The following is a 19612-nucleotide window of genomic DNA, read 5'->3' on the forward strand; positions in this document are numbered from 1 at the left end:
ATGGTTCTCGAAGTCCTTCCTGTCCAAAGACACCCCGTCCCTCCCATTGTTCGGTGCGGGAGCGGCCCGCAGAGCCGGCCCAGGGCCGTGCCCACCTGTGGTCGGGAATGTAGCGACGGCGTTCGGGCCTGGGGGGGTCTCTGGGGCTCGGGTTCCAGCCGTCTCCGGCCTGTAGCTATCTCCTCTGGGGGGGTGTCTGGCTGCCTCGTCCGGCGTCTGTCCCGGGCCCTTCCAGACTTGGAGGAGCTTGTCTTCCAGGGGATGGCCGCGTTTGCTGCTTGTCTCCCTGGCACCCGTTCCGTCAGCCGTGTCCCGGGGACCTGTCAGGCACGAGTTTTGCTGCTAACTCTGGCTGGTGCCTGTGGTCTGGGGGGCCAGGCTGGGGGCAGGGAGTCCTGGGCCTCCAGCCCTGAATTACAGACGGACGCCAGCAGCGCCCTCCTGCGGGGCCCTCTGTGCTCTTCCTGCTGCCCTGGAATCACAGGGCCCGGAGCAGATCAAAGACAGCTGGCACGAGCCCTGGGGTCTGCAGGCCGCCCTGGGATGGGAGCCGGGGGTGGGGGGGCTCGGTGCCCATCTGTCGTTCGCTGAGTGTGCACACGACCCCTGGGCATCGCCCACGAAGGCCCACGCCCCCACTCCTGCCCTCTGGGCGAGCACGGCGTCCTCTCTTGGCCAAGCTCCCCAAGTACACGGAGAGGCTGGCCTGCAGGCCCACCCACCCCAGCACGGGGCAGGGGCAAGAAGCCATGCTGGGAAGGGCAGCTGTGACCATGTTCCGTGGAGGGACACAGAGGCCACGTAAAATTACGGACGTGTGGTCTGTGAAGGGAAGGTGTCTTCTGCACACGTGACAAGGAATTCATTTCCCATAAAAATCGAGGGGCTCTTGCAGGTTGGCAAGAATCCCCCCGACCCAGGCGAAACCCAGCAGCCGGTGAGCATGACAAAGAGGTCAAGGTCACGGTTAAAGCAGCAACAACGGGGGGGGGGGGCGGGTCACCCCAGAACCATGGGGTTCGCATGCAGTCAGGGTCCCGACTTTGATGGAGTCTGGCTAACACAGCATGGTGCCCCTCAGTGTCCACAGGAAGGGCGTCTCAAGGTTGGGGTGCGATGCCAAGGTGAATGGGGTCCCCTGGCTCCCCTTGTGCCCCCAAGTGGGTCCAGCCATCGTGATAGCTTTCACGTGCCTGCCTAGGAATGAAAGTCACCCTGGGGAATGTCCGAGTCGGGGGCCCAGGCTCGGGGATGGAGATGGGTGTTCCTAGGCCCCAGGCCACAGAGCAGTCCATCCAGAGGACTGCAGGGTGCTGGCAGTGGCCCGGGCTGCAGGAGGGGTGGGGCTGTGGTGGCCCCAGAGGGCTCTCCTGGCCGGCGAGGGAGGGTGGAGAGATGGAGGCCTGGGGCGGCGGTCAGAACTGTAGCAGGGTGTTGGGCTCGGGCCCTGGAAGAGGGGCCACGAGAAAGAGTGAATTTGTGTTCTGCCCCGTGGGGGGCGGCCAGGGGTGTGGGGCGTGGATGTCTGGGGTGCTGCTGTCCGGGGAGCAGCCCTGGGCCCATCCTACTGTCCTGGAGACGGCAGTGACCAGACTCGGGGCTCCTCTGTCCAGAGACGTGCAGGCTGAAAGGAGGCTGGGGGGTCGGGTGGCAGAGGCCTCGCATCCTGGGGGGAGGGGGCGCTAAGGGGGCCGGGGGTGGCCCTGAGCCCAAAGTCACCCTGCCTCCCCCACTGGAGATGGCTGGGCAGTGGCTGAAGGCCTGGAGTGGGGGGACTCTGGGTTCCATGACCTCCAGAGCAAGGGGGACTCCAGGAGGTCAGAGGGCTGGTTCCCGAGGCGGGGGCTGTGCTGTGGGGCAGGGACACCGCAGGATGGAGTTGTCCTGGCAGGGATCAAGGAGCGTGGGCTGGCAGACGGGGCCGGGGGCGTCCAGCAGCAGGCGCACTGGGCCGATGGTCGGGGCAGGGCTCAGAGCCCAAGTGAGGGGCCGGGGGTGGGGGGTGGGGGTGGGGGGATGGGAGGTGGGAAGCAGGGAGGGCCCTGCTGGTTGGGGCCCTGGCTGGGGTCTCAGGGGCTTCTCTACCCCGCAGGCCTGGTGAAGCTGGGGATCCACTGTGTCACGTGCCAGAAGGTGGCTATTAAAATCGTCAACAGAGAGAAGCTCAGCGAGTCTGTGCTGATGAAGGTGAGCGGGCGTCGGGTCCCCCGACGCTGTGCCCACCCGCTGGGGCCTTGGCTTCCACAGCTTGACTCAGGAGGGGCCCCTGCCTCTGAGTGGGGAAAGAATGGGAGGGACGGTGCAGCCGTCCCGCTTCCCATCCTCCTCCCCGGTCCCGCGAGCCCCCCCCCGGTGGAGTCCAGGCCCCCTTGGTTCCGGATGCTCAGCGGGAAGGGCCTCAGGTTCCCCCACCTGCCTGCTTGCCTGTGGGGGAGGAGCCGTCAGACCTGGCCGGCAGGGGGCATGCTGGGGGCAGGGCCCTGTCCCCACGCCGGCCCCTGCCTCGCGGACTCCCACACGCTCCCAGACATCTCCCGAGGGGGCGGGTGGGGCCGGCGTGCCAGGAGGGCGGTGACGGGCCGCCTGGGGGATGGAGGCTGCAGAGGAGGCAGAGGACCTCGTCGGAGGGCGGGGGGGGACTCATGTGGGCTCCACTGGGGAACCCTGGGGCCACGTGTGGTGCAGTTGCAAGGGAAGCTGATGCTTACTTGGACGGGAGCAGGTCGACCCTGACCTTGCCTTGACAGCTCCCGGGCCTTGTGTGTTCACCTGGGGACGGTGTTCTAGATGCCCGAAAGCCAGAGAGACGAGAGCTCAATGGCTGGGGCCTAGGGGTCCAACTGGGTCGCGCTCTGCCGGAGGCCTGGCAGGGCCTGGGTGGAAGCACCGGGAGGCAGCCCCCTCGTGGGATGCCCCTGGGTGGGATGGGCCAGTCCACAGAGGTGCGGGCCCCATCGCTAGGCCGGCCCTCCTCCAAGCCTCCTGCTGCCCCCGTGACCCCGTCGAGGCATCCAGGGGGCATGGTCCGCTCGAGCTCCCTGTCTCCCCACCAGCCAGAGACCCGTGGAGGGCAGGGCAGCAGGTGCTGGTGTCCCCCACAGCCCGGCCCCGGGGCTGCGGGTAGGAGGGGATGGGGCGGTGGGTGCGGGGAGCTGGGCAGCAAGCCTGCGCCCAGCCGGACCTCTTCTCCCCGTGCAGGTGGAGCGGGAGATCGCCATCCTGAAGCTCATCGAACACCCCCACGTCCTAAAGCTACACGATGTTTATGAAAACAAAAAATATTTGTAGGTATTGCCGGGTCTGGAGAGCCGGGGGGGGGCCTCGGGGAGGGCACAGGCAGCCCCCTGGGGAGGGGGCCCCGGTGGGCAGGGAGCTCTCGGGAGGCTTCCACGCTCAGCGCTCCTGGCCCAGACCGCGGCCGAGCCATCAGCTTGAACCACCCAGGGGGTAGGGCTTCCTGGAGGCGGAGGCTGGCAGCCAGGGTCAAGCAACAGGAGGCCCTTGGCCCCAGCGAGCTAACCGCACAAGCCCCGAGACTCTGCCAGGGCTCCTGGGGACTCTCCCCATTCCCACTGAGCTCCCTGACTGCTCATCCACGCGGCTGAGACCCCAGGCCGGCCGATGGCTCACCAGGCCCCTCGCCTGACCCACTGTCCTACCCTCTCCAGGATGTCCGGCTCCCATGCTGCTGAGCGCGGCTGACCTGAGGCCAGGCACACCTGGGTGGGAAAGCGGAGGCCCCCCCCCCCGCCAGCTGTGTGGCCTTCCTGAGCTCACCTGGGCTGTGGGTGGCGGTCCCTCCCAGGGTCACAAGAAGGGGGCGCCCAGCCCTGTCACTCCCGCTTGTGTGACCGCAGGAGGCCCAGCCTGTGATGCCCAGGCCCTCGGGCGTGTTGGCCCTGAGTGAAGAAACTCGAGCAGGGGAGGGGACCCTTGAGGGCTCAGCTCCAAACCCCAGCTCCCAGCGGCCTGGGAGCCCGCTGGCCCAGGTGGCCGTCCGCAGCCCACCTGTACCATCCTGGGCAGTGGGGTTGGGGCATGAAGCTGGTCACAGAGGGCAGCCCCGGGGGAGCAGGGAGGCTCGGGCACACGGACTGAGGATGGGCCTTCGGTCCAAACAGCGGGCGCTCCGACAAGGGACTCACTCTCTGGAACCCTGCCCCCTGAGACACGCTCCTGCAGGACCCCCCACCGTCGGCCTGCCTGGGGTCCCCCTCGCAGTGTGCAGTGGCGTCCCATGAGTTTGGGGGCAGGTGATGTTGGCCGCCTCCACACACAGCAGCAGATGCGCCACGCCTCGCTACTGCGGGGGTCCTCATGAGGACAGGCCTGGGGCGGGGGGTGACAGGCAGAGCCTTTGGCCCCAAGGAGGCCACCTTGGTGGGGGGGCGGTCAGGAAGCAAGGGAGGGCCTAGTACAGCAGCCCAGTGCGGGGAGGGGAGGCACAGCCCAGGCAAAGGGCTGGTGACAGGGACACCACGCCCAGCACGAGGGGTATCGGGTGGCCCAGCTGGGACCTAGGGGTCCCTGCACGCTCCCTAGGACCCTCTAAGCCCAAGGCCACCTGGGGAGCCTGCAGCTGGAGGGCAGTCGGGGGTCCCTGCCAGTGAGGCCAGCCCATGGCTTGCGCTTTGGTTGGACCCTCCCACTCAGGAGCAGGGTGGGACCCCCACGATGGCCCCTTCTGCCTGAATCCCACCTGGTGCCCTCTCCGCCTTTCCAGCCCTCTGCACGCAGGCCCCCTGCACCCCCACCGACCCCTCCCTTCCTGCATGCCCTGCTCTGGAGACGCCCCCTTCCCAGCACCTCCGCGGGGTCCTGCAGGTGTCCTCATGCGCACGTCTCGGGCCGTGCTGTGCCCCCTGCCTCGGCATCCCTCCCTCCCTCCCCGTAGCCGCCATCACCCTGCGGCCCGCGTCAGCAGGCCGGACACGGAATGCCTGCCCCCACCGTGGCCCTGGGCCCCCCTGCCAGTGACACGATGCGGCAGAGGGGAAGGCACGCAGGGGTGGCCGAGGGGAGTGGCGGGCCTCCAGGCCACTGGCCCACCGTACCCCGTCACAGCCCTTCTGGTGGCCCAGCCCCCAGCCCCTGCACCAGTCCAGGCCACTAGGCTCTGGGGAGCTGAGCCGGGGTAGTCACACCCCCGCCACCGGCCCGCTGGGCCACGCCCACCTTTCCCGTCTGTTTTCCGAGGCCGGGTGTGAGGGCCACCCCTGGGGACCCCGGGCCCTGCCCTGTTCCAGCCCCTTGCTCACCCCATTTAGAGGTCCTACTGGCCAGGCCTCCCTGAGGGCCCGAGTGTCTGAATCCGGCCCCGCTCTGGGAGCCCGAGCTGGGTTAGCCTGGGAGGGCCTGGAACGGTCGCGGCGCGGGGGTCAGCCGCCACAGTGCCCCTCAGCCAGGGGCCCGGGGGTGGCCCTGAGCCTGGAATTCCCCACAGCAGAGGGCTCCCCGCATGGCGGTGCCAGAAGGTGGGGGGAGGGGCTAGTGCTGAGGGTGACTGGTGGGGGCGGCGCTGGGGCGGGGTGCCGGCCTGCGGCCTCTGGCCAGTGCCGCCGTGGCTGAGTGGCCCCAGGGCAGGTGGGTCGGACCGCGTGCAGCCCCCGACGCCCACCTGTGCCCCCAGATACCTGGTGCTAGAACACGTGTCTGGCGGGGAGCTCTTCGACTACCTTGTCAAGAAGGGGAGGCTGACCCCCAAAGAGGCCCGGAAGTTCTTCCGGCAGATCATCTCCGCGCTGGACTTCTGTCACAGCCACTCTATATGGTGCGTGTCCCGACCCCCGCCGGGTGTCCCCAGCCCCGGCAGGGTGCGCCTCCGTTCCCCACGAGGGACACCCTCATCCCCCACCTGGTCCCCCTACCCCCAGGTCCCCCCCACTCCCTACAGGTACCCCCACCCCCTCAGATAACCCCCCACCAGGTACCTCCGCCCCACCCTTGCGTCCCTCCTCTGCGCCTGGAGCCGGCGGCACACGTTCTGTTGACCCACCCCCTCCGGGAGCGTCTGGAAGCTTCTGCCAGGTGTCCGCCCCAGGCTCCAGGAGCCCCTCCTCAGGCTTCTCGGGGGTCTTGGGGCCAGGCCCCTCTCGATTGGGGGTCCCAGGTCGGCCCTGGTGCAGAGCACTAATGGTGGGGCGGCCCCAGGGAGTAAAGCAAAGCCGGCCCTGGGCCGGGGAGCATGTGGTGTGACCCCGGAGGGTCCCTGTGTCTCCGTTCCCGAGACCACAGCCACCAGGATGGTGACTTCCCATTGGCTGCCTGTGACATCACCAGGCTGGGCTGCCATTGGCCCCACACTGTGCCGATGGGCTTCTGGGGAGGGGCGGCAGCTGGGGGACTGCTCAGCCTCCACCCCGCCGCCTTCCAGCCACAGGGATCTGAAGCCGGAAAACCTCCTGCTGGACGAGAAGAACAACATCCGGGTTGCTGACTTCGGGATGGCGTCGCTGCAGGTTGGCGACAGTCTGCTGGAGACCAGCTGCGGGTGAGTGTCCGACCCCGAGGCCCCCGCCCGCCCCGTCCACGCTGCCTGTGGTCGCGGCTGTCCCGCCGGGACGGCCTGGAGCTCCAGGGCCTCTGGCTGTGCTCCCAGATTTCGCTGCCAAGTGCGATGCCGTGGAGGGACCCCACCTGGTGACCCTTCAGGCCAGCCCCCCCTCTGCTCTCCAGCCCTGGGAGGCGGGTCCCATCCCAGCGGCTGCCCACGCGCTCTGTGTGCGCTCAGCCCTGCGGTGCTTCCCGGGACGCTTCTCTCCTTTGACCAGGGCGGCAGGCAGACCGCCTGGAGTGTGGCGGAGCCCACAGCCTCCTGTGCCTCAGTCTCCCCCAGAAGCACGCAGTGGGGATTAGGTTGTGAGGGGCTCGGCCCTACCTTGAGCCTCCTGTTGGGCACCTCCTGCAGGCAGAGTGTGCCTCCGGCGTCTCCACTGCTCCTGGGGGGCAGCCCCGAGTGCGGGCGGGCTGGGGTGACCAGGGCCCACCGCGGGTCCCGATCCCCGGGCCTGACGGCTGCTTTCGCCCGCAGATCCCCCCACTACGCCTGCCCCGAGGTGATCCGGGTGAGTAGCCGCCGCCCCCGTCCCCCACCTCGTCACCGTCTATCCGGGGGTCCGTCGCCGGAGCCTCGCAGCCCCCCACGCCCCGGCCCCGTCTGACCCCCGCGCCCCTCACCCCTGCGCGCCTGGGGCCCAGCGTCTCAGCGAGGCTGGCCGCTCACCGCGCCCCCCGCTGCCACCCGCAGGGGGAGAAGTACGACGGGCGCAAGGCGGACGTGTGGAGCTGCGGCGTCATCCTCTTCGCCCTGCTGGTGGTGAGCCCCCCGCCCCCGCCCCGCCGCACGCCCCGTGCGCCCCTCCCGCGGTGACCGCCGTCCCCTGCCCGCAGGGGGCTCTGCCCTTCGACGACGACAACCTGCGGCAGCTGCTGGAGAAGGTGAAGCGCGGCGTGTTCCACATGCCCCATTTCATCCCGCCCGACTGCCAGAGCCTGCTGCGCGGCATGATCGAGGTGGACGCCGCCCGGCGCCTCACGGTGCGTGCCGCGGCCTCCCGCTCCCTCCGACGCCGCCCCCGCCCCCCGCGCGGGACCCTGCCTGGGCCCCGTCCCCTCCCGGGCGTCTCCTTCCGGGGGCAGGACGGGCACACGCCGCGGGCCTCCCCCTGCCCCGTGCCCGTGCGGGGCATGCGCGTGTGCGCGAGCACTGGGTAAGCGGGCACGGTGTGCGCGGGCACGGGTGTGGACAGGGCTGCTGTGCCTGGCAGGGGAGCGCCGGCTAATGCCGGCCCCTGTGTCCTGGGCTCTCTGGGGCCTGGTCAGTGTGAAGGGTTCCTCACGACCCCTGCTCCTGGCAGGTGGGCTGGGGAGGGTCCAGGGAAGCTGGTTCTCAAAGAAGCCCCCAGCTGGCCACCTCCTGCCTCCCTGGGGCTCAGTTACTGCCAGGCGGGCCGGTCCCCAGAGCATGCCCGCAGGACACGTCTGGCTGTTCTCTCCGGGACAAGGGCGGCCCAGGGCCCAAGAGGCCACCCTCCCCCTCCCTCCCCAGCCAAGCTGTCCCCCGGGGAGCCGGGCAGAGAGCAGGGCCGGCCCCCAGCCTCCTGCTCACACCTGCACCCAGCCCCTTCCTGTGCACAGGAGGGCCGCCCTGGCCGCTTCCCCTGCCCTCCTGCCCTCCTCCCTTGACCTCCCTCCCAGAGCCCTGAGGCCCCCGAGGCCACTCTGCTTTTGTGCTCAATCCCCCTGCCGCCCAGGCCCCCCATGCCTGCAGCCCTCCGGCCCTGCCCACCTTCCTTCTCTCTGCGCCAGCATTTTCTCTTCCGTCTGGGGTAGGCAGGGTCGGGGTGCTGGCCTGGAGCCTCCGGGAACACAGCCCCTCGCACACTCTTCCCGCCCTGCACCCACATTGTCCCCCATGCCCGGTCCCCATCCAGCAGCCCCTTCCTCCCCTCCTGTCCTCTCTTGCACACTCCTGAGCTCTGTGCTCCCCCACCCCGCCTCCTAACGTGGGCTCCTCTGTCCCTCCTCATACTAACTCCCTGTTTCTCTTTCCTTGTAGCTAGAGCACATTCAGAAACACATATGGTATATGTAAGTAGCTCCTCCTCCCACACCACCTGCTTTGCCTGTCACCCGTCACTGTGGCCTGGAGGGCCTGCTAGGGAAGGCGGGGGGTGACCCAGCCCAGCGCAGGCCCGGCCCTAGCCTCAGCCGCTCCTGGCTCCCAGGGTCCCGGGCCGGCCTGCGCTGGGCTCGGGCAGGACGCAGGAGGCGTGCAGGGGCTGGGCACAGGGAGAGCAGTAAGACTCGGGGCCCAGGAAGGGGTGGGCCCCGCCGTCCGAGCACCTTGGGGTGGGGGCGGAGGAGGCCCAGGCTGCGGAAGAGGTGGGGAGTGACCCCACGGTGCCTGTCGTCCGCAGAGGGGGCAAGAACGAGCCGGAGCCAGAGCAGCCCATCCCCCGCAAGGTGCAGATCCGCTCGCTGCCCAGCCTGGAGGACATCGACCCCGACGTGCTAGACAGCATGCACTCGCTGGGCTGCTTCCGGGACCGCAACAAGCTTCTGCAGGACCTGCTGTCCGAGGAGTACGTGGGCGCTGGGGCTGCGCGGCCGCGGGGCGGGGCCCCCTCCAGGAACGGACTTGCCCAGCCCTCTCGCTGCTTCCCCTCCCCACCCCGCAGGGAGAACCAGGAGAAGATGATTTATTTCCTTCTCCTGGACCGGAAAGAAAGGTACCCGAGCCACGAGGACGAGGACCTGCCCCCCCGAAATGAAATAGGTACACGGTGGCCGGGTGGTCTGGCCCCATGCTGCCCCTCTCAGGCCCAGGCCGGGCCCTGACCCCTGTCTGCACACAGACCCTCCCCGGAAGCGTGTGGACTCCCCGATGCTGAACCGCCACGGCAAGCGGCGGCCTGAACGCAAGTCCATGGAGGTGCTCAGCGTGACGGACGGCGGCTCCCCGGTGCCCGCGCGGAGGGCCATCGAGATGGCCCAGCATGGCCAGAGGTGCGTGCCTTCCAGAAGCTTCCAGTGTTCTGCCTCCTGGTGGCCTGGCCTGGCCGGCATCGGCACCCCTCGCGGGCTGTGCTGGGCCTCGCCTGGCTCATCTCTGCCCCCCCCCCCCCCCGCCGCTTTGGGGCTGCGCTAAGGCCACTGGGTGGGGCCCGACGACGCTGTGCCGGGCTGCTTGGGCTGGACTGCACTGAGCTGAACTGGGCTGGACTGCACTGAGCTGAACTGGGCTGGGCTGGGCTGGACTAATCTGGTCTGGGGTGGGCTGAGCTGGACGGGACGGGGCTGGGCTGGACTGTGCTGGTATGGGCTAGACTGGGCTGGGCTGAGCTGGACTGAACTGGGCTGGGCTGGGCTGAGCTGGACTGGGCTGTGCTCTGTTGGCCTGGGTTGTATGGGGCTGGTTGGGCTGGACTGGAGTGGACTGGACTTGGCTACAGTGGGGTCAGGCCGTGTTCAGAGCCACCCGGAAGGCCTGTCCCCACGTGATGCTGGCCCTGTGTTTGGGTCCCCTGTGGCAGTGTGGGGGTCAAGGACAAGGAAGGAGCCTGGACACCAGCAGGTCTGGGCTGTGCCAGCAGCGCCCCCTGGAGGAAGGAAGGGGGACCTGGTCCTGCAGAGCCTCGGCTCATTCTGGCTGGCCAGGCGGGGCCCTTGGCCAGTCCTCATCCTGGCCCTGGGCAGGGCCTGCGCGGGGAGGGACCCAGTGTTCCTGTCTAGGTGGGGGCTTTCGCCATAGCCCGGGACGTGGAGACCCCGCCGTGCGGGTCCCAGCTCTGAGGCTGCCCCTGGTCAGCTCGGGGTTGAGCGCTGGGGACAGCCGGGCCTCTCAAGGTATTTACCAGGAAACGGCCACCATCGGGATAAAACTGGGCTGGTGGTTCTCAGCTCCCTTGGTGGTCCCAAGCCTCCCCTGGGGAAACAGGCTGGCTCCAGACCACCACGGCCCCTGCCCATGGGATCTGGCACTGGAGGGGCTGGTGAGGGTGGTGGGGGAAAAGGTCTCTGCTAGCTGAGCCGCTGCCCTGACTGTGCCTCGTGTCCTGCCTGTTGTGGGCGCCCTTGTCCCCAGCAGGCCCCCAGGGTGAGAGGCTGCCTCTCCGCAGCCCACCTTTCCTGAGCCTCGTCCCTGCTCTCCCGGTCGACCTCCCAGTGCGGCTGCGTGCCAACGTGGGGCCCACCGCATCCCGGCCACCCCACGTCCCTCCCTCCTCGTCCGCCTAGAGCAGGGGCCGGGCACGGGAGGCCGCCAAGCCCAGTGTCTGCTCCGCCTTCCAGGCCTGGCCACCTTGGGGCCGGAGGAGCTGGGACAGGGTCCGCTGTGGACCATCCTGGCGGTCCCTGGCGAGTCCCTTCCTGCCAGCTCCCCCCGCACAACCCTGCCGCCCCAGGCCCGGCTTCTTCTTCTGGCTTGGCCGCTTGGCCCTGGGCCACAGCGGGCCGCTGGCCGGGGCTGGAGGGGTCCTCGGGCTGGTGGTGGGTGCTGGGCACCTCCAAGGCCTGGCCAGGCCCCCCGCCAGCAGGTCACCAGGGTGGGGTGTGCCGTGGCCCCGGCCCTCTCCTGCCCGACCTGCCCTCGTGTCCGCGTGCCTGGCCTCGGGCCGGGTAGGCCATGCCCAGCTCGTGTGGGGCTGCGCGGAGGCCCAGCCTCCCGGGCCGCCGGGTGAGGCTGCGTCAGTAACTCTGTTTTCTCACTTTGTTCCTGCTGTAGTAAAGCAGTGTTCAGTAAAAGCCTGGATATCGCTGAAGCCCACCCCCAATTCAGCAAAGAAGACAGGTATACACCCTGCCCGCCCATCCCCCACCCCCCAGCCCCAAGGACGACGCTGGGCCTGGTGGCAGGGCCGGGCCTGAGGCCCTGAGGAGGCGTGGGCTGCTGGGGCAAGGCCCGTGGCCAGCCTGACCGGGTGGGGAGACCCGCGGCGCTCTCCCTGCCCGGGGACCCCCGAGTGTCTGCGGGCTGCGAGGCCTCCTCCGCGTGGCCCTGCTTGCCCTCCCCTCCCCCACGCCGTGCTGCCCACAGGGGGCCGAGCGGGCGCAGCAGGCCAGGGCGTGGCAGGCTCCCCAGGAGGCGGCAGGAAGCATGACGGTTTCTTGGGTCTCTGCATGGGGCCCGGCGTTCCCGAGCCCCCAGCCCTGTCCCTGCAGGACCCGCTGCCCGTGGGTGACGGTGGCCGGGCCTCACCTGTTTTCCCGCCTGCTCCCGTACCTCTCCGTGCCCCTGCCTGCTCCCTGCTGGCCTCTCGCCGCCCCCCTGCCCTGGCTGCTCTGCGCGCGGGCCCCTCCTCTCTGTCCCAGGCAGGTGCGGCCTGGTCAGACAGGACTGTGTGGAGGCGGCTCCCCAGCCCCCCCCTTCCACTGCTGCTTTTCTGGTTTCCTTGTGCCAAGCGACGGGTGCATGGCTGGCTCAGGAGCAGGCAGGCCCCAGGCGCGGGGCCTTGCTCTTGGCGGCTGCCCGGCTGGCCTGTGGCTACTGGGGCGGGCAGCAGCCGGGATCGATGGCCCCCAGTCCTTTCCAGTGTCTGAAAGCTTTGGACCCAGGCCTGGCTCTGGACACTGTCCTGGCTGTGCGCAGGCGGGGCGGGGGGCACTGGGACCAAGGTCAGCGCCACACCCTGGCTCCGTGGCTGCGTTAGGTGGTGCAGTTGGAGGGTCCCTGCCATGGGGTCCCGGCCCGCAGATGCCGGGGCCCTGGTCAGAGTGGGCTCAGCGCCTCCCTGAGGCCCAGGGACTGGGCCGGGGTGTGAGTGGGTGGGTGACGGCCCTCTTGGGGCTGGGCTGCCTGGTGCGGGCAGGCCTTCACTCTTTTCCTCTTCTCTCCTGGGGCTGCCTTGCCCCCCCCCTGCCCCCGCCCCATTTCCTTCCTCGAAGGGTGGCAGGTGCCAGCACCCAGGGCTGAGCGAGCATGGTGGGCCTTTCCTGAGGTGTGGTAGAGGGAGACTCCTGCCTCGCAGGGGGCCTGGTTCCTGCCCCACCAGGTCTGCGGGCCCAGTGGGGCCACTGGTGGACCAGGCTCGTGGTCCCCGCCGGTGCTCACCCCAGCCTGGCCTGGCCCCAGCCCTCGGGGTGCCAGTGAGGAGAGGGCTATGGGCTGGCATGCTGTGGGCAGCTCTGGGCCGGGCAGGTGGGCCGTGGGCATGGAGGACTGGGCCAGTGCCCACTTGGTGGCCCACACGCTAGGATGGGAGACTCTGTCGAGCACAGGACTCAGGGCCTGTGACAGTTCAGCTTTGGGGGTTCTGGCCGGGCTCAGAGCACCAGGAGCTGGAGAGTGGACCGACACAGGGGCTGGACGCAGCTCCCAGGAAGCACCTGTCTCCCCTCGTCCCTCCGTCCATCCAAGCCCCAGACAACACCCTTGCTGAGGGCTCCCTGGTGCCATCCCGGCCTGGGCCTCCCGCCTGGAGGAGACGAGCCCGAGACGGGCATCCAGCCACCCCACCGGGCTCTGACGGGGCCCTCCCCGGTCCTGGGAGAGGCGGGGTGGGGACAGCAGGACAGCCCTGCGTGTGGCCAGGTGTGCGCAGGCCAGGGCGGCCTCAAGGCTCTCGGCCGGGGCTCCCGGCCTCTCGGAGGGTCGGCCCGGGGGAGAGACGCCGGGAGCTGCGGTGTCCCCGGCTGACCTGCCCGCACCGGTGTCCACAGGTCCAGGTCCATCAGTGGCGCTTCCTCGGGCCTGTCCACCAGCCCGCTGAGCAGCCCCCGGGTGAGCCCCCGCCCCGACCCCCAGCTCCCAGAGGCCCAGCGTGCACCGGCGGGGGGGGCAGGGAGGCTCCCAGAGCCTGGGCTGGGCCCGTGCCCCCCCACCTGCTGCCGGCCCCGTGGTTGCTTCTGCTGTGGCTAACTGCACGTTCTTTTGTTTTGTTTGTTTGTTTTCTCGTCTGTTATTTGTTTCCTTTTACGGCAAATGCTCCCACCCCCCACGCCCGCCTGTCCCCGCCGGTCCTGCCTTGGGGTCCTGCTTGAACATTTCTTTCGGGTCCTCCTGGTGCTGTGTGTGTGCATGCGGTGGGGGGGGTGGCGGGCGCTCGCATGGCGGACCCTCGGGGACCCTCACGCTCTGCCCCTGTCCTCCGCACCGCCCTGTAGCCTGTTAGAAAGTTTGCCCTGCCCCCCCCACCCCCCGAGAGCCCCTTCGTGGCCTGCCCCCTGGCCACCTCCGCGGAGCCGGAAGCTTGCCGGAGCGCCTCTCGGCCCGGACACGTCCTCCCTCCACAGGCCGCCTCACGGCCCAACCCCAAGACCCAGACCTTGCCGAGCAAGGCCAAGCTGACCGACAAGCCGCTGCAGGGCACCAAGTCCAACCCACTCCCAGCCGGCACCCAGGCCCGACCCCCTGTCCCAGGGGGCCCAGGCCCCCAGCTTGCCCTGCCCCCGGGCCCGCCGACCCTGCCGGGCTCGACCCGGCTCCTGGCCGCCGGGACTGAACCAAACACCAAATCTGTCCCCACCATACAGGTGACCCCTCACCCCTCTCCAAGGGGTAGTCCCCTCCCCACCCCTAAGGGGACGCCCGTGCATACGCCCAAGGAGAGCCCGGCCGGCACGCCGAACCCCACGCCCCCGTCCAGCCCCAGCGTCGGAGGGGTGCCCTGGAGGACGCGGCTCAACTCCATCAAGAACAGCTTCCTGGGGTCGCCCCGCTTCCACCGCCGGAAACTGCAAGGTCAGTGGAGGGACGAGGGGTTGCCACTCTGTGCTGGGCCCCGGGCAGTAGTCTGTGTCCTCTAGGCCAGCACAGGCCCAGGCGGGGCCTCCAGATGGTGGCTCGCTCTCAGGCTTGCCCGCTGCGCATCGGGGCCTGGTGGCCGTGGCCTCGGGGCCCCTCCCAGCTCCGGGGCTTCTCTTCAGCCCAGTGGTCACTTGAGGCCAGGCTCCTGGAGCCCTGGGAGGACAGCCAGAGGCCAGAGTCCAGGCGGGTGGGCTGAGGGCCGTCCGCAGGCCTGTGGGACGGGGTTGCAGGGGCAGCCCGTTGCTGAGTGCCAGCTGCCAAGGCTCCGTGGGCACTGCCAGGCCATCCGGGCCTGCGGCACAGCCAATGGGTGGGCGCAGGGGACCAGTGCCATCTGTCGGGGGACAGCAGGGACAGCTGGAGGCCAGAGCAGGCCTGGCCTGATTATAGCACCAGAGGCTGGGGCAGCCCCATGGCCCTGGGCTCTGTCAGGGGCAGGAGCCCGTGGGCATGTGGGATGGCGGGCACAGCGTTGGGGTGGGGGCGACAAGGGCACGGTGGTCATGTCTTTTGTCCTTTCCACGTGCACAGTTCCGACACCCGAGGAGATGTCCAACCTGACCCCGGAGTCGTCTCCAGAGTAAGTGGCGGCTGCCCAAGGTTGGGGGGAGCCCCTGGCCGCCATCCCGGTGCCCAGACACTGAGGTGGCCAGGGGTCTGCACTGGAGCCTCCCACACGGCAGGCCAGGGGGCCCTCGAGGGCTGCAGGGCGAAGCACCCCAGCCCCTAGGTCTTCTCTCCTCTCTCCCTGTGCCCCTGGGCTTGCCCAGTTCCCCCCTCTACCTCCCGCCTGGGACGCCTCCTCTCCAGCACCCCCAGCTCTGTCTCGGACACCCGGAATGCCAGGTTAGGGAGCAGGACTCACAGTGCAGAGGGAGCTGGCTGGCCCCTCCTGGCTCTGCTCAGAAGCCACAGCCTGGGGCTGGCAGGAGGCAAGGGACGGCACAGCCATGCCTCGGCGGGGCTGGGGCTTGCCCGCTGAAGGCTCCGGCCTGCACGCTGGGGGAGCCGTGGGGACCAGAACCCGAGCCTCATGGCACCGGTGCTTACCCTGCTCCGGACACGGGCTCAGCCCCGGTACGGGGAGCCCGAGGAGGACAGGCCTGTGGGGTTTGCAGCCGGGCAGCCTCCAAGGAGGCCTGTGCTGGGCACAACAGAGGCGGAATGTGGCCAGAAACTTGGGGGCTCGCGGGGACGGAGCATCTCAAGGTGAAAACTTGGCGCCAGTCGAAGAGGACGAGGAAGAGCCATGGACTGGCGTGGCGGAAGCTCGCGTCCAGGGGAAGGTGGCGTTGTTCAAGGCCAGGAGCAGACCAGGCCCTCTGCAGACCTTCGCCAAGAAAAGGGAGCTGCCCGTGGGAGGCGGTGGGCGAGCAGAGCCACAGCTCAGCCCACAGCCAGTCTGGACCGGGAGGACTGGCTGGAGCAGCCCTGCCTGCTCTCCTCGCCCCGGCAGCGGCCTTGGTCCTGCAGCCCCGGGAAGGCGACGCACACAGGAACCTGCTGCGGACGCGGGGCAGGGCTGGCGAGGGCACAGGCAGCCTCCGCAGGGGCCACAGTCTCGTCGCCAAGCGGAAGTGCCACCACGTGGCTTGCTCTGCGTGAGGCCTGGGGACGCGGGCTGATTCCTGGGCCGCAGCGTGTCGGGGTTAGGGACCCCATCCCACTGTTAGTGCCCCTCGGCCGAAACGTCCTGCTGTTGTCACGGCGCTGGCAGACACCCTCGTCACGGGATTGTTGGGCATTCAGGCTGGTTAGACCCCACGGCACCTGACGCCGAGGCGGTGGCCCACAGCCTCCCCGGCTTCCCATCCTTCAGTCCCTCCGGAGGCCTCGCCGCCCCCACCTCCCGGGGTTCTGGCCAGCGCCCACCGCCTGGCGGGTGTAGCCAATGGGACGGAGCAGGCGCGCGGTGGCCCCAGAGGCCTGTGCAGCTAGTGCCTCGGCACCGCCTCCTATGGAGGACGCGCTCGCCCGTGGCGTGTCGGGGTCCGCAGGGAAGCTCCCAGGACAGCGCGTGTGCATGAGTGTGCAGGTCTGGGGGCTGGCAGGTCTGAGACCGCAGATTCAGCAGGTGCAGGTTCCGGTTTGGGTGACGTCACAGCCCTGAGTGTGACATGTGCAGGTGGGGAATTCACGCTGTGGCGTTGAGTAGCACTTGGGGAAGCTGCAGCCTTTGCTCCGGAGGCCTTCACCTGCTTGGATGAGGCCCACCACGCCAGGAGAGTGGTCTGCTTTACTCGGAGATGCCCAGCAGCTGCCTGGATGGCCCAGCCCGCACTGAAGTTGGTTGGCACTGCCTCTCTGGCTCCTTCAGGCTTCTTCCGGGCACGGGCCTGCCTATTACACCTGGTGCCAAACTGCCAGCTCCCACACTGCAAACAAGTCGTGTTTTTGGTGCTGTTCTTTGTCAAGGGAGGAGAAGCAGGAACCCTGTATGCGGGTCCCAGAACTGCCCCTCTGTGTACTTGCTGGGGGAGCAGCTGGACGTAGAGCGGACAGTGGGCAGGATGGCAGATGTGGGGAAGAAGGCAGGAGGTCTGGCAGGACACGCCTGCCCGTCATCCCCTCCGCGCTGTGGTTGGGCCGGGATCCCTGGCCCGAGAAGAGGCCAGCGGTGGAACCGGGCACGGAAAGGGAGATCACGTGCTTGGGAAAGCCACCGAGAGGTGCCGGAGAATCTGCCCTTACAGTTCCCCCTGCCAGCTCTGATGCCCATGCCGGGGCAAGATGATGGGCCACGGCCCTGCCTGTTCCTCGTGGGCTGAATGGGTGTGTTCCCTCGGCGGAGCCGCAAGACGGCAGTGAGGACACGTTGGCCCTGCCACCCGGCAGATGGCTCCAGGCTCAGCAGCTCTGACAGCACACACTCCACGTCTCGGGTTCTGTGGGTCAGGTCGCAGGCCGGCGCAGGAGGTCCCTCCACCTTACAGAGTCCGTGGGCTGTGGTCACCTCCAGGCTCAGCTGGGTCAGGACCTGTGGCCAAGCTCCTGTAGTCGTCGGTGGGATTCAGGGCCTGTTGGCTTCTGGACCAAGGGCCGCTCCATCACCGTGCAGTGGAGACCTGCTAGCAAGCAGGAGACATGGCCTTGAGTGCCATGTTCTTGGAGGTGACATCTGTCACTCATTCTGCTTAGAAGAAAGTCCTGGCCTGTCCCCGCCTCAGGGAGGGGTGTGAAGGATCATGGGGCCAGCTGAGGGTACCCATGCTAGTGTGCACGGCAGTGGGGGGGTTGCAGACAGCGCAGGTCAGATGCAGATGCTGGACAGAGTAACAAGGCCGGACGGAAGACAGGGCCGGACGGGCGGGAAGCCCTGGGCACCAGTGAGGGAGGGGCTGCGTGCAGGAGGATATACCGCTGACCTGCCCAGCACAGCACTGGGCTTTGGAACAGCCTTTGTGTCCCAGACTGACCTGGGCTGGGCAGCAGGCAGCTGAGCAGCCCCTGGTCCTCCAGGATGGGGTGGCTGGGGGGAGCCGAGGCTGTCCCACCATATGGGAGGGGCACGTAGCATCCCGAGCCCTCAGGCCCCACTGTCCATGCAGGGTCTCTCCTGTCCACCTGTCCTTATGGGTGCAGAGCTCCCCCACCAGCCCCGACCCCGGACCCTGGCCTTCCGCATTGCCCCCGCCCCCCATACAGTCCCAGGGCTAGGGGACACCTTCTTCTAGGTGGCTGCAGGACTGCTGCAAATTGCCCCAAAGGACAGCAGAAAGGCTGTCCTTTCTGGTGGGCACTGCCCAGGCCCAGGCAGGCCTGGGGGTACGGGGCCAGGCCGAGACTGTGGGATTAGCATTAGGACTGTAGGGTCAGGGCGGCAGGAGTCGGGGCAGTAAGCTGGCCCTGCCCAGGAGGCTTGGCTGACCGCACACCCTGACGCGAGCTGCCCTCTGCCCCCTCCCCCTCCCCCAGGCTCGCCAAGAAGTCCTGGTTTGGGAACTTTATCAACCTGGAGAAGGAGGAGCAGATCTTTGTGGTCATCAAGGACAAAGCCCTGAGCTCCATCAAAGCAGACATCGTTCACGCCTTCCTGTCGGTGAGCCTCCCGCCCAGCTGGGGACAGGCGTCCCACATTGACACTGGCTGGAGCCAGACGGTGCTGCACGGCCCCGGGCTGGGGAGGGAGGCCGCTGTCATCGTGAGCAGCCCCGGCTGTGGGAGCACCAGGTGGGGTGGGGACAGCTCACTGAGGCAGGGAGTGAAGCACAGGCTGCTCACGGGGGCGGGGACCTGGGGCCTGGACACAGAGGGACCTCTGCCAAGTCTGTCCCCGGGACCTGCCTCTGGCTCCCATGCGCTCCCCCCCTCCACGGAGGCCAGGCTGTGCTCGGGCCCTGGGGGTGCTCCATTTGCGTCTGTGAGACCCTGAGCCCGAGGAACAGAAAGCCCTGAATGTCCGCTTCCAGCGTCCTGCAGGGGGCCTGGCCGGGCGTGGGGTCCCCCGGGGATTAACCCCCCCCCCCTTCAGGGCTGGGACCTGTCATGGGTTTCTTCAGCCTGGTGTGGCCTCAGCTCAGGTTCCCCAAGGGCTGGGGGCCCACCTGCCATGGCGGCCTGCTCTCTCCATAGGGCCCCTGGTCTGGGCCTCCCTCTCCATCCGCTCCTGCGAGGCCCTCCCTGGTTCGGCCCCCCGGCATGCACCGGGCCTTCCAACTGCGAGGCCAGTACAGCACTCCTGGGCTGCAGAGCCCTGGCCTGGGGTGGCCCCTCCAGGGCCAGACGGCCTCCTGACTTGGTTTCAAGGGCATTTCCCCTGGCTGCTCCTATGCCAAGTGCTCAGGGGCCTCTCTGCCCATCCTGGGAGCAGCCTCTTTCCCGAGCCCACAGAGCAGTGGGTGCCAACCTTGGCAATGGCCGTGGGGCCCCTGCCTCGTAGGCTCTCACCATGGTCCTGGCTGCTGCGTCGTGGGGTCTCCTTGACCCTGTCTCCCCAGCCCGCTCCTCTTCCACTCTGCTCCCACGTCCCCAACCCGCACGCAACGAGAGGCAGAGGTCCCGGCTCGGCCTGCGGGGGGTGCGGTGGTGCGGGCGGGTGCCCCGCACACACACACACACCCCTGCCGCCCTCCCGCCCCCGCCGCCCCCGCACACCCACGCCGCCCTCCCGCCCGCAGATCCCCAGCCTCAGCCACAGCGTCATCTCCCAGACGAGCTTCCGGGCGGAGTATAAGGCGACCGGGGGCCCGGCCGTGTTCCAGAAGCCGGTCAAATTCCAAGTGGACATCACCTACACCGAGGGCGGGGCGGCGCACAAGGAGAACGGCATCTACTCCGTCACGTTCACGCTCCTGTCAGGTGAGCCGTGGGCCTGGGCACGGGCTCCGGGCAGCAGCCCTGTCCTGGCCGTGACGCCCTGTTTCCCCC

At 68.9% G+C, this 19612-nt stretch overlaps 1 protein-coding gene across 9 annotated transcripts in view; it reads left to right on the forward strand.

Moving 5' to 3' along the window:
• BRSK2 (BR serine/threonine kinase 2) overlaps positions 1-19612 on the forward strand; it is a 55816-nt gene that overhangs the window by 31996 nt on the left and 4208 nt on the right. For 5 of the 9 annotated variants that reach the window (XR_006385709.1, XM_044259949.1, XM_044259950.1 and 2 more), the window contains exons 2-18: positions 2093-2187; positions 3199-3284; positions 5630-5770; positions 6374-6490; positions 7031-7064; positions 7247-7315; positions 7390-7536; positions 8558-8589; positions 8919-9083; positions 9180-9277; positions 9357-9507; positions 11225-11290; positions 13159-13219; positions 13972-14179; positions 14777-14825; positions 18161-18284; positions 19363-19543. Coding sequence is in view for 7 of the 9 variants with exons in the window: in XM_044259949.1 (XP_044115884.1) it covers positions 2093-2187; positions 3199-3284; positions 5630-5770; positions 6374-6490; positions 7031-7064; positions 7247-7315; positions 7390-7536; positions 8558-8589; positions 8919-9083; positions 9180-9277; positions 9357-9507; positions 11225-11290; positions 13159-13219; positions 13972-14179; positions 14777-14825; positions 18161-18284; positions 19363-19543 (1824 nt within the window). In the remaining 2 variants the exon portion in view is untranslated. Of the gene's footprint in view, positions 1-2092; positions 2188-3198; positions 3289-5629; positions 5771-6373; positions 6491-7030; positions 7065-7246; positions 7316-7389; positions 7537-8557; positions 8590-8918; positions 9084-9179; positions 9278-9356; positions 9508-11224; positions 11291-13158; positions 13220-13971; positions 14180-14776; positions 14826-18160; positions 18285-19362; positions 19544-19612 lie in introns of those variants that run through there. The other 4 variants (XR_006385710.1, XM_044259947.1, XM_044259951.1 and 1 more) reach the window with 3 other exon arrangements.

Source organism: Neovison vison, chromosome 7 (assembly GCF_020171115.1).
Source record: "Neovison vison isolate M4711 chromosome 7, ASM_NN_V1, whole genome shotgun sequence".
NCBI lineage: Eukaryota > Metazoa > Chordata > Mammalia > Carnivora > Mustelidae > Neogale > Neogale vison.